Source organism: Phyllobates terribilis, unplaced genomic scaffold (assembly GCF_046119375.1).
Source record: "Phyllobates terribilis strain yellow unplaced genomic scaffold, ASM4611937v1 Scaffold_1__5_contigs__length_1240528914, whole genome shotgun sequence".
Classification (NCBI taxonomy): domain Eukaryota; kingdom Metazoa; phylum Chordata; class Amphibia; order Anura; family Dendrobatidae; genus Phyllobates; species Phyllobates terribilis.
In genome coordinates this window covers 1,017,992,887-1,018,005,984 of record NW_027362761.1, presented here as the reverse complement: position 1 = coordinate 1,018,005,984, position 13,098 = coordinate 1,017,992,887, and the positions used below count along the sequence as shown (strand labels likewise).

The window sequence follows — 13,098 nt, the reverse complement described above, 5'->3', positions numbered from 1 at the left end:
GATGCTATACTGTCTCTCCGTATAGGATCCGATTTTTTTTTGTGCACCCATAGACCTGAATGGGCAAATCTTGTTCATTTTTGGTGTATGGTAACAATTGCAAACAAGTTGTCACAGTGTATTCCTGAAGCCTGATACACTAGAACATTGATTATAGGGATTGCTTCTCTATCTTCAGACAGTTTCATAGTGTTCACCATGGTGGATACATTTTGTGTGACATTTCTAGAAATGCAATATACAGATCAATAACTGACAATGCTCCATCTTGTCAGGATTGATACATGTGCCCCCAGTGTGCAGGACAAAGGAGACCACTGATACTCCAGATATATGAGCCCTGTGATAAAGAGCACATAGAGCAGCCATAAATCAGTGGTAGCAGGGAAGCAGTGTGCAGGCATGGAAGTGTGAAAAGGACCATCATCCTACACATGCCCTCAGGTTAGCAGTCAGGGGAGATGGCTGAGACAGGCAGCAGTGAGGCGATTGAAAAAATTGGTGTCAAATGTGACACCCTAACAGGATTAGAGAGATGTCTGTGAGCCACCTCCCTCCCATCAGAGAGGAGGAGAGAGGAGGGGCATGAGGCTGAGCTCTCTAAATCTCACCTTACTTTGCTACGACTTTCAAATGTAATTACTACAGCAGGATTATCAAGTATTGTGCAGCCCTCCTGCTACTACTGCCCTGCTCCCAGCTCTGCTGCTGCTGCAACTTCTCTCAGCAGGGGCAATAGCTGGGCATGGTATGTCCTGTATCAGAGGCACTTGGAGGAAAGCAGGGATTGTACCAGAGATCTGCACTGACCAGAAGGATCCTGCCATAGTCTGATCACACATAGACCTGTCTGCATTTGCTGCCTATAGCCACCACTTTGCTTGGACTTTGCAGGTCAATCAATGGATCTTTTATGCCTCCTGGATGAAGTATGAAGACAGGGAGTTTACACTGAGCGCTGCTTGCACTTGGAGTCCAGCTGATCCTGCTGCAGCTCCTTACTGAGTCTGAGGAGCCTTCCCAGCCCCTGGAGAAGCCCACGTCTAGGTGAGTACATTTCTCTCCATGTTCCTCAGTGAGTGCACTGTATGTTGTTATGGGGGCAGCAGACCCCTGCTTGTGAGGGTTTTTCCTTAAATTCATTGAAATGTATTGTGGAGTGCATGCAGCCTATTTCTAAGGTACAGCTGGTATGTGGGGGATTGGGTGATCTGTGTGTGAAACATTGTATTCAGTTTATGGGGTGCAGAGAGCATGGGGTCGCTGTATAGGGTGCACAGAGAATGGGGTTGCTGTATGGGGTGCACAGAGCAAAAGATCGTTGCACGGGGTCGCTGTACGTAGCACAGGGTCGCTGTATGGTATGCATGGGGTCACTGTATGGGGAGTAAAGAGATTGGGGTTGCTGTATGAGGTGCAGTGAGCATAGAGTCACTGTATGGAGTGCATAAAGCATGGGGTCACTATATGGAGATCAGCGATATTGGTGTTGCTGTATGGGATGCAGAAGGCACATGGTCACTATATGGGGTGCAGTACACATGGGATCTCTGTGTGGGGTGCGGAGAACATGGGGTTGCTGTGTTGAGTGCCATTTACTGGGTGTACAGTGCTCAGCGTTAGCATATGAGGTGTATGGTGCCTAGGATGTGAGGTGTACAGTGGGTCAGCATTTGAGTTGTGCACTGTTTGGTGCCTATGCTGTATATGGGATGTGTAGCGCATACAGCTCTTACTGTATAGTTTGTACAATGATGACCCTGTGTTCAGCCAGTATATGGGGTGCACATAACTCATTTTTGCATACTCTGGGCAGAATGATCACGTTCTTTTCTCCTGTGTGATGAGATTTCATATAATGATTGTTTTGCTTGTTTGTCTGTTCCACTCCTCAGCTTGTCAGATGTACTGTTGTACAGATCAGGTCTTCCTGGCAGCCGGCCTGTGTAGTGGGAGAAAGAGTAAGTGGATGAAGAAGCAGCAGCCGCCTCAGATCCTGGTCTACAGGCAGCAGCTATAGGGCCATCCTTATTGTGTCTTATGGGAGTCTTATCAAGACTAACAAGCATTTATCAAGATCTTCTGACAGTGGCTGATTCTGCTGAAGAAAACTTTTCCCTGGCTGTGTGCATATGATCATTGGTCAGATCTGATGAGAAAGGGAAGACCATTGTAATTGAGGGAGCCATCCCCATAATAACCCTCTCACTACTGTGTTCTGGTGTCACAGCTCTGCAGCCCTGCACTGTGCAATGATCATGCTCCACTGGCTCATCATCTTCCTCACTGGCTGGACTTTCTGTGAAAAGTTCTCTCTCTGTTATGGCCTAGACTACGATTATCCCTATTATGACACTGAAGAGGAAAAACCTGAGGTCATTGACTACAAGGATCCTTGTAAAGCTGGTGAGTTCCAATATTTCTCATTCAGGGTTTTAATCTCTGTGCACGATGCAGCATCTAATGCTGCTTACCGTATTAAAAGGCTCACGTGTGGCTGGCACTGGGCAGCGGGCCAGGGGTGGGTGGCGTGTTTGTCATTTGTAGACGAATGTTCTTCCCCGCAGGAGAAATAAAAAAAAACAAAACTGGAAAATAAAAATCTTTAAAATTATCGTCTTAGTCAGGTTGTTACTGCTCCTTAGGTCGGCTGTAGACGAGCGTATAAAAAATCTTCCAAGTTTCATCCAGAAAACTTGGACGATTTACATCCGTGTGTCCACTTTTTCACATCCGTGTGTGATCCGTTTTCATACATCTACAATAAACATGTTCATTATCAAATACAGTTTCCTATGTTTAGAATAAAAATGTATCTATAAAAATTTGATGTCACTCTGACATCTCTGTGCAATCTGTTTTTTTTTTTTAAACGCACCTATAGATTTGAATTGATGAGCCTCGGAAGAAAGTAGTGCATGCTGCATACTAGTTCCTCACGGACAGTTGAACAGAGAAAAAAAATTGTTCATCTGAACAGCATTATTGAATAACAAGGGTCGGTGTGCTGACTGATAAATCTGATAGCACTCATCCGATTTATGCGCTCGTCTGCAGGAGCCCTAAGCTTATCTGTTGGGGAACTTTGATCACACTTCTCATATGTGGTACCCAGCTTTCCTAGAGTCCTGAGGGACAAGTCTGCATAATTCTCTAGGTTTTTAGAGGTGATGGATACATGCCTGGTCAGACTTTGGCTACGACAACACCGTGCCTTTGATCCTGTAACGTGAAGATTTCGAGGTCTCATTACGCTTCTACTTATGACATCATGTGAATGAAGTGTGACGGTTGTGAAAAATCCAAACTTGTTGGATTTCTGATCACAAATTGAAACTTTTCCAGCAGATTTCAATACAAGTCGCTTGCGACAGCTACTTGCAACTCGCGATTTTAGTGTCTAAATTGGGGTTACAAATCCTAAATTGTGCACAACTCTCAACCATATTGCACTCTAAAATACTCGAATAGCTACAATGCAAATCTCACGCTTTTTTTTTTTTTGTATAACTTTCCTGGGATCCTGAGTAATAAGGCTGAGTTGCAACCTTTTGCGGGTAGATCAAGTGATTTTTTTAATTATTTTTTTTTTCTTTGTGGAGTGGTCTGTGCTTTCTAATTGTTTGAATATAGTAGACATGAGTAAAGTGATATTGCTAATGGTTCACACTGACGCTGGTAAATAATCCATAAATAATAATGAATATGTCAGGACAGCCAGCGTTGCTCTGAGCATCCTGCGGGAAAGGAGTATCGCAGCTAAGGCTATGATGATGCACCGTGCTGCCGCCTCCCACACACCAGTGCGGATTTCAACCCTTTGGGTATAATTATAACATTACATTGCTTGTGTTGTTATAGGCAGCATCATTATATCACTTTTTTAGAACTTCTTAGCGTCTTTATATGTACACTATGCTTCTACTATACATAATGAGGCGGGAGTTTCCTTTTGAGGGCTCATACTCATCTGCATTTAAAACAGATGAGTGCAATCCAATAAAAAAATCTGATTGATATCTTACTAATGTTATTCACTGTGCTCATCTGCGATAGATATATATAATAATATATAATAAAAAAAATAAAATAAATATATATATATATTTCTCAGATCTGGATGAGAAAAAAAATCGCAGCATGCTGCGAGTGGCCGCGTATATTGGACTCACCAATGCAAGTCAATGGGTGCGAAAAAACGGATGGTATACGGATCATCCGTATGCCTTCTGATTTTTACGGATACATTACCATTCGGTCGCATAGAACACTGTAAATGGTCTTGTAAACTATTAATAACAGTTCCAGGAAAAAAACGCATGTCATACGGATGCTATGTGAGAAAAATTGCATTGTACTCGCATGACACTCGTTCTACTTTTCTGAGTAACATTGGAGCGATGTTTTAAACGCAGATGAGTGCGAGCCCTGATCCTGTGTCACAGATGCAACAAAGCCCAGCGTACCAAGTACAATAGAGTGGACTTTGTTATATGAGTTTGTCACGATATAATGCAATATCTATAGGTCTCCATAGGGCTGCTGCAGATAAAGCCACTGTATTATCTTACCTCAGATAGTTATTACAATGTACAAACAATAGGCACAAAAAGTTAATACCCATTCAGCTCAGCTACATCTGTAATACTACTACCTGAGCGGTTATTCCTATGACTGAGAGAATTCCCCTTTGTTTATTAATATGTCATATCCTATCCAAAGCTTCACGTGTCAGGGCTGAGAGGGTGGAAGAAGGAGAGAGTTGGGTGTAACTTTTAAACAGGAGGAGGAGGTGCTGTCTCCTTCCTCTCAGGCTTTATTACCCCCTCACACATTTGTGAAGGGCTGCAGTTGCCATGCTGTCTCAGGAGGAGCCTGGGGTCCTGACTATGGTGCACGTGCCTCATTGTTCCTCCACTCATTACTACATGTCCCTTATGGGGGATTCTTCACAAGCTTCATCACAGATTACATGTCAGTGGGATGGCATTTGTGTTCACTGTCGTACGATTTGGTGCAAGTGTCTAAAATGGAATTCCAAATACATAACCGGTTTCTTTTGTTTCCCAAAACCCTTTTATAGCAGGAACTTTTTTTCCAGGCTACCTATAGAGCCCTTAGGCTGTGTGCCCACAATGAGGTTTTGATGGGTGCTGTGTCAAAAATGCAGAAACGCTCAGGAAAAATCCGGAGCATCTCCCTGGCAGAAAAAAACGCATGCGGATTTTACATGCGTTTTTTTCAACCAGGGACAAGCGTTTGTCATGCGTTTTGCACATGCGATTTCGCATGCGGGTTGTCAAGCGCTTTCCAAGCGATTTTAGCATCACTTGGAAAAGTGCTTGACAACTTGGTCACACTATATAAATCCATGCAACCGCCATGGATTTTATATAGTGTGATCAAGTTAGTTAAAAAAAAAGAATAAAAATGGTTAAAAAAAAAATATATATATTATACTTACTTTCCGATGGCCCCCGGTAGCTCGTGGTGGTGTAAAAGGACCTTCCATGACGTAATTTAGTCATGTGACGGCCGACGTCAGCGGTCGTGTGACCCGACACATGACTAAATGACGTCATGGAAGGTCCTTTTAGACCATCGCGAGCCGCTGGGAAGCCAGGATGCATCACTATGGAGACCAGGGGCCATCAGAAGGTAAGTATCAATTTTTTTTTTTTTTTTTTTTTTTACTTTAAATTCTTTTTTTTTTACAGGTACTATGGTACCCGAGTCTGGATGAGTCTCCTCTTCTCCAGACCCTGGTACCATCCGTACATTGAATCGCTTAATATCCGCTTGTGCACATGTAGTCATGCAGATATTAAGTGATTCAGTGCAAGTCAATGGCAGCAAAAACGCCGCGCTTGTGCAAAATAATTGGTAGTGCTGCGGATTTTTCTGCAATGATAATCGGCAGCGGAAATTTCCGCAGCATGTGCACAGCACATGCGGATTATCATTGGGGAACATTGCAGAACTTCTACCAAGCGTTTTGTAAGCGATTCTGTGGCGGAATTGCCGCTGTGGAAACGCTTAAAAACCACATAGTGGGCACACAACCTTACAGTTTCAGCAAAGTGGGATTTATAAAGATCTCATACCCAGTGTGTTTTGTTTTTACTCAGCGTAAACTTGACGTGTGGAGCGTGTTTCAAATCTGCATCATGTCAATTTCTCTTGTGGGTATACTGAGATTTATGTGCAAATCTTTCCCCCATAGACTTACATTAGATGCGGAAAATCCTCAGGTAAAAAAAAACGCACTACATTTTTAGTGGGTTTCCGCAGCAGAACGCATCAAAAACACATGGAATCCGCACATGACTGTATCAATAATGTTTTGTTAAAGCAAATACTAGGAAGTATCAAACAAAAAGCTACTTTATTCAAAACATGACATGCTAATGACTCGCCCCCTGGGCCGTGGGGCACGCGGAACCGGGCGATAGGGAGACGTCGGGGGTAGTAGTGGTGGCGGCCCGGTCCCGCGGCTCAGGGTGGTCAGGCATATGGTAGTCTGCTACGTGCTTTAGATAATGTCCGACTACGCCACCCGTGGATTGCGGTTATTAGGAACCGCCGCTGCAAGGCAGTCCGCTGGGGCTGATGATGGGTGCAGCTGAGGTGATGTGACTCCCCACGGGAAGAGTGCAGCCCCAGGGCAGTGTAGTGGATGCTGGGAGTGATGGTAGTGAGAGTCCCAGTGCCGGTAGTGCCGGAGGAGCGAAAAAGCACACAGACAACGTACTGCAGTCCAGCGTCTTTACTCACGGTTAATATCCAAGTCACTTCAGCTGGCAATGACTGCCCGAGCTGTGCTGCGTCCACCAGGTGTGGGGCTCGGTCAACTCCCAGGCAGTTCAGGAGCATGGCACAGGACCCCCTTTTATCCTTTCTCTGGCCTGCCTCACCAGTGACCCACTTTTGTCCAGCTGCCGCGGACCTGTGCGGTTAAACGTGGGCCCCGTCCTCCGCTGTCCTATATGGTGCCTTCCTAGCAGGTTTGATGAGGTGTCGCACCAATATATGATCACGACGACCGGTCTTTGGCTGAGGGTTGTTTCTCCTCCACCAACTTGGGATCCGGTACCCTTAATCTGCCTGACCCTTCACCCTGGATTCTCGTGGGTTCTTAGGGTCCCTTCCACCTTCTTGTTCCTGAGCCCTTCTGTTTCTCTGTCTCTCCTTCTCTTTCTCTGTTCCTTTCTGTTCCTTTCTTGTTCCGTTCTCTTGGAGCTGAGATGAGCCAGAATCTCAGCTCCCCTTCACCTCCTCCTCGGCCTCTTCACTAGGCCCTCCTGGAGTAGAGCTCCTACAGAGCCTCTACTCCCTGTCTTCTCCTCTGGCTGAACTGACCCAGAACTAAGATGGTGCCCACCTTTTATACCTCCCTCTAGCCATGAGCCCAGGTGACCAGCAACCAATGGGCTCCTTCCTACGCTCAGGAACCAACCCCTATCTGCCCCTACAGCACTGGGTGTTCCACCCCTCCCTCCCCACTCCAGCAGGGACATGGTCAGTCGTGCCTGCACTTCAGTCTAGTGGGAGCACCGTTGAGCTGTCCCTGGGAAATGGGGTGTGTGCTGTATGCAGCTAACTGAGCCCTGGTCCACACTCCATCCTTACCTGGGAGTGGAATATCACACCTCTGGCAGAGGTGCAATACCCCTGTAGCGGCCGAACCCTCGGGGCGCTACACTAACACTGCAGCGTCCAAAGACGTGATTAAAAACGCAAGTAACCTAATTTAGTTAATATGTACAGAAAATCTACAACATCAAGGCCATGTTCACACGTTCAGTATTTGGTGAGTTTTTTCACCTCAGTATGTGTAAGCCAAAACCAGGAGTGGGTGATAAATACAGAAGTGGTGACGTGTTTCTATTATACTTTTCCTCTGACTGTTCTACTCCTGGTTTTGGCTTACAGATAGTGAGGGAAAAAAACTCTCACCAAATACTGAATGTGTGAACGTGGCCCAAAAGCTCATCATTGGAACATAGCCTTATTGTTGGTGATGAAGATGTGATTTTATTGCTTCAGTCTAAATTGCAACAATTTCTGTTACGTCATGATAAATCTGAGAATTCCCCCCATGTACCGTCTTATATATTTTTTACTCATGGAGTTTATTAGGGGAACATTCTAATCTTTAAAAGGAAGCTCGTGTGAAAAAAAATGCTGTTAATCTGCAGGTTAATAGCATTCTGAGGCGGCCCGATGCCAGCACTGAAAGCCCCGCTGCCAGGAGGAAATTAACTTAATTCCTTCCTGCAGCATTCGGCTTTCAGTCACGGGGTGGCGCTGGCGCGGGTTCAGTCACTACTCAATATACAGTGATTGGCGGTTGTAACCACGCTCCTGGCACTGACAATAGTTTTTAATGTTGAGCTGCTGCCAATCAGTGCCGGGGGTGCAGTTGCAGCTACCGCTCACTATACACAGAGCAGTGACTGTAGCTGCATCAGTGCCACCACTATGGCTGAACGCTGTCGGGAGAAATAAAGTTTATTCCCTCCCAGCAGGGGGGGCTCTAGGTGCAGGCACCGGGCAAGTTCAGAATGATATCTGCAGGTTACCACAGGTTTTTCACGTGTCAGGTGAATGTGGAGCAGGAGCTTGAAAATCACTCCACCTTTACCTACATTAGCCTGTACAATCACTAAGTATTAGTAAATTTAATAAAAGCCATGTAGCTGTGAAATATTTTATCCCTGTGCGTCATGAAGTGCTTTTATGCACATACTTAATTATTTTCAGTCTATTTTATAATGATTATGTCAGTTCTGGGAAGTTTAATATGTGTTTTTTCTAGAAATAATTTGCCTAAACAAACAAGTTATATACAGTGCCCTATACTCATTTTCCTATACCAGTAAAGGACACTTCCTTTTGTGGATTTGTTACTATTATTTATTCATTTTACTCACTTCTATAGCACCATTATTCCGCAGCGCTTTACTGACATTATCACTGTCCCCATTGGGATTTCCTATCAGCATATCTTTGAAGTATGGAAGGAAACCAGGAAACCCAGGCAAACATAGGGTTACACAAAAATATTATAATACTATGATAAGACATCAAAAGACAACTTATGTGCTGCCATTATCCCTGAAATATATTTCTTCTCTTTCTCCTGTGCTCTCTAATGTGCATGGGTCCATTGTGACATACTCCTCTTATTCCCTACCAATGTTACACACATTTTTGCAAATTCAGCAATAAATGTGACTCAGAGACGTCATCGCATTAAGTGTGATAATAAAGTCTCCTCTTAGGCTGGGTGTATATCTCAGATATACATGTACATGCAGGAGCTGAACACAACCTATGAATGTGCTCCTGCACTTTGTGCACCCATCCAGCATCAAGGGCTGGGCACGAAAATGCATCATGCTACGCTTCTGTACCAGATCCATGATCAACAACTGAAGTACTAATTGCCACAAGCGATCCCAAAGAAAAGAGGATCAGTTCTGGCATCAGTTTCTAAACAATGCCAGAGTGAAAAAAAATCAAACACTGGATGGCCTAATATACAGGTTCATCTCAATAAATTAGAATATCATCAAAAAGTTAATTTATTTTAGTTCCTCAATACAAAAAGTGAACCTCATATATTATATAGAGTCAATACAAACAGAGTGATCTATTTCAAGTGTTTATTTCTGTTAATGTTGATTATGGCTTACAGCCAATGGAAACACAAAAGTCATTATCTCAGTAAATTAGAATACTTGAAAAATATTTTTAAAATCTGAAATGTTGGCCTACTGAAATGTATGTTCAGTAAATGCATTCAATACTTGGTCGGGGCTCCTTTTGCATCAATTACTGCATCAATGCGGCGTGGCATGGAGGCGATCAGCCTGTGGCACTGCTGAGGTGTTATGGAAGCCCAGGTTGCTTTGATAGCAGCCTTCAGCTCGTCTGCATTGTTGGGTCTGGTGTCTCTCATCTTCCTCTTGACAATACCCCATAGATTTTCTATGGGGTTAAGGTCAGGTGAGTTTACTGGCCAATCGAGCACAGTGATGCTGTTGTTTTTAAACCAGGTATTGGTACTTTTGGCAGTGTGGACAGGTGCCAAGTCCTGCTGGAGAATGAAATTTCCATCTCCAAAAAGCTTGTTGGCAGAGGGAAGCATGAAGTGCTCTAAAATTTGCTGGTAGACGGTTGCGCTGACTTTGGTCTTGATAAAACACAGTGGACCTACACCAGCAGATGACGCGGCTCCCCAAACCATCACTGATTGTGGAAGCTTCACACTAGACCTCAAGCAGCTTGGATTGTGTGCCTCTCCACTCTTCCTCCTGACTCTGGGACCTTGATTTCCAAATGAAAATTGGAACTCTGGGACCTTGTGGAGTGTGTCAATGACTGCCTTCTGGACATCTGTCAAGTCAGTAGTCTTCTTGATGATTGTGGAGCCCACTAAAATAGTAAAGGAACATTTTTAAATGCTTAGGAAGCCTTTGCAGGTGTTTTTTGTTGATTATTTTAATTTACTGAGATAATGACTTTAGTGTTTTTCATTGGCTGTAAGCTGTAATCCTCAACATTAACAGAAATAAACACTTGAAATAGATCACTCTGTTTTTTAATGACTCTATATAATATGAGTTTCACTTTTTGTATTGAAGAACTGAAATAAATTTTTGATGACATTCTAATTTTGTGAGATGCACCTGTATATGGGAGTCTGATTCGCACGTGCTGTAGTTATTATATGGCTTCATGAAGGAACACTTTGATGCTATTTTTTCTTATCCTAAAGGAGTTTTCTCACAGAATTGACACAGAACTACTCGCAGGGAAGATCAGAGTTTAGTCGCTGAGGGCTTCCAATGATCATGAGAATGGGAGTTTTGTTCCCCCAACTCATATGGAGTAGTGCTCGAGCATGCTTGTTGTTCAATTCAAATTCTATGGGACATGAGTTCGCCACCCGGAGAAAAGCTCCATAATGTTGCACTTGATATAAATATAAATACACAAGATCATATTTGACCATGATTTGATGGATAATCCACAGTCTAGTTATGTGGATCATTCCCAGGTACTGTAGGTACTGCAAACATAGATTAAACAACAACCACAAGATGGATTTCTTCTACCCAGGTATCCTTTTAATCAGTGTAACGGCACCAACCTGACACTGCCTGTAGTTTACTTCGCAAAATCGAAATGACAGGTTTCCTTTAAGCTGGACATAATTATGTCACAGCACTACCAGATAGTTCTGAACCCTGAAAACAAAATGATCTGGTGTTGAATTTCTAATGGCAGATCCATCTCTGCCCTTGCATCATCTGTCAGATGAGAGTCAGGAGGCCCCCATAAACATCACTGGTCTGTCTAAATCTTTTGTGTTCATCTCACTATTTGTTGTGTTTAGGGCACTGGCGAACATAGAAAGGAAAGGGCAAGAACATTATCTTGGCCTTTTGCAGTCCAATAGCTCATCATAATGCACAATTCCACCTGTTTTAGAGATGGAAATGGGTCCCATTACCTCTTGGTCCCCTGTGCAGTTGCACTAATGATATGTCCACCCCTGGTATAGGGGCCTTTATAATGGTCAGCAATAAATTTATCTATGAGCTATTTGTAGCCTTTTGTTTGTAATTCGCCACGAAGGTCACAACAAATATTGTTTTAGCTCCCAAACTTGGATCTGCAGCACACTTTATTTTATTTTTTTTACTTATGGAAAAATCATTCAACTCACACTTTGGTATGTGAATCTGTTGGTAGATTATTGAAATCTATAATAATTTTTTATTTTCTTTCTTGATGGTGGGGTATAAAATGATTTTTTAAGGATGCATAGAACTCTGCCTACACACATTTTCCTTTACAACACAGAGGCATGCTGGCAGTAGTATTTTTGTATATCTGCACATTCTGGAAACAAGTTAAAAAAATGTGACAGCATAATGATGATTAGCCAAATGCTACACAGATGCTAAACTGTCATGTTCATGTAGAGAAGGCAGTGAGTGTTTTGTGTCGAGCTGACAATAATTAAGACTTCCCTGTAGCGAGAGAAATCCAATGTATGGTTACACAAGAAATATATAGAAATCTTAAGTGATTCCTTAAAGTACAACTTTTTACATAAGGCACACAAAAATTTAAATTTTATGTAACCAGAGATAAAGAAAAAATAGTCACTAGACTAGCTACTATTCAATACAGTATTACTTTTATATCATATTAAAAAAGTTGAGATATCTTTCCATCTTTTCCCTTATAGTGTGCCAAAACTGAGGACCTTTTAAAGCGGTTGTCTGGTCCAAAATGATAGGTCTGGAGTCAGTCAATCTGTGTGACTGCAGACTTATGAATCCTCCCAGTGCACGCACTGTGCGCTGTGGGCATTCGCTGGTTTCTGATCTGGGAACGGCGGTGATGTAAGCGTCATGCATACTCCTGGCCAGAGCCCATCTAGTGGACATGGTCTCGATCCATACAATTGTATGGAGCGGGGCCGTGCCAAATAGTCGGGTTCTGGCTGGGAGTATGTAGAACGCAGACCTACCTGTCTGTCCCGGCTCAGAAACCAGCGAATGCCCGCAGCGCCCAGTGCGTGCACTGGGAGGATTCACAAGTCTGCAGTCACACAGATTGACTGACTACAGACCTATCATTTTAGACCAGACAACTCCTTTTGAGGCCACGTTCAGTATTTGGTCAGTATTTTACCTCAGTATTTGTAAGGCAAAACAAGTAACATAGTAACATAGTTTTTAAGGTTGAAGGAAGACTAAGTCCATCTAGTTCAACCCATAGCCTAACATGTTGATCCAAAGGAAGGCAAAAAAAAACCCATGTGGCAAACACTAAGCTCCACATTGGGGAAAAAAATTCCTTCCCGACTCCATACGACAATCAGACTAGTTCCCTGGATCAACGCCCTATCAAGGAATCTAGTATTTATAACCTGTAATATTATACTTTTCAAGAAAGGCATCCATGCCCTTCTTAAATGTTAGTAGTAAATCACTCATTACAACATCATGCAGCAGAGAGCTTCATAGTCTCACTGCTCTTACAGTAAAGAATCTGCGTCTGTGATTATGATTAAAC

At 43.2% G+C, this 13,098-nt stretch overlaps 1 protein-coding gene across 1 annotated transcript in view; it reads left to right on the top strand.

Moving 5' to 3' along the window:
- Positions 1–565: 565 nt before the first annotated feature.
- TLL1 (tolloid like 1) overlaps positions 566–13,098 on the top strand; it is a 201,677-nt gene continuing 189,144 nt past the window's right edge. The window contains exons 1-2 of the mRNA XM_073644330.1: positions 566–1,047; positions 1,896–2,406. Of these exons, the coding sequence (XP_073500431.1) occupies positions 2,253–2,406 (154 nt within the window). The 5' untranslated portion in view covers positions 566–1,047; positions 1,896–2,252. The remainder of the gene's footprint in view (positions 1,048–1,895; positions 2,407–13,098) is intronic.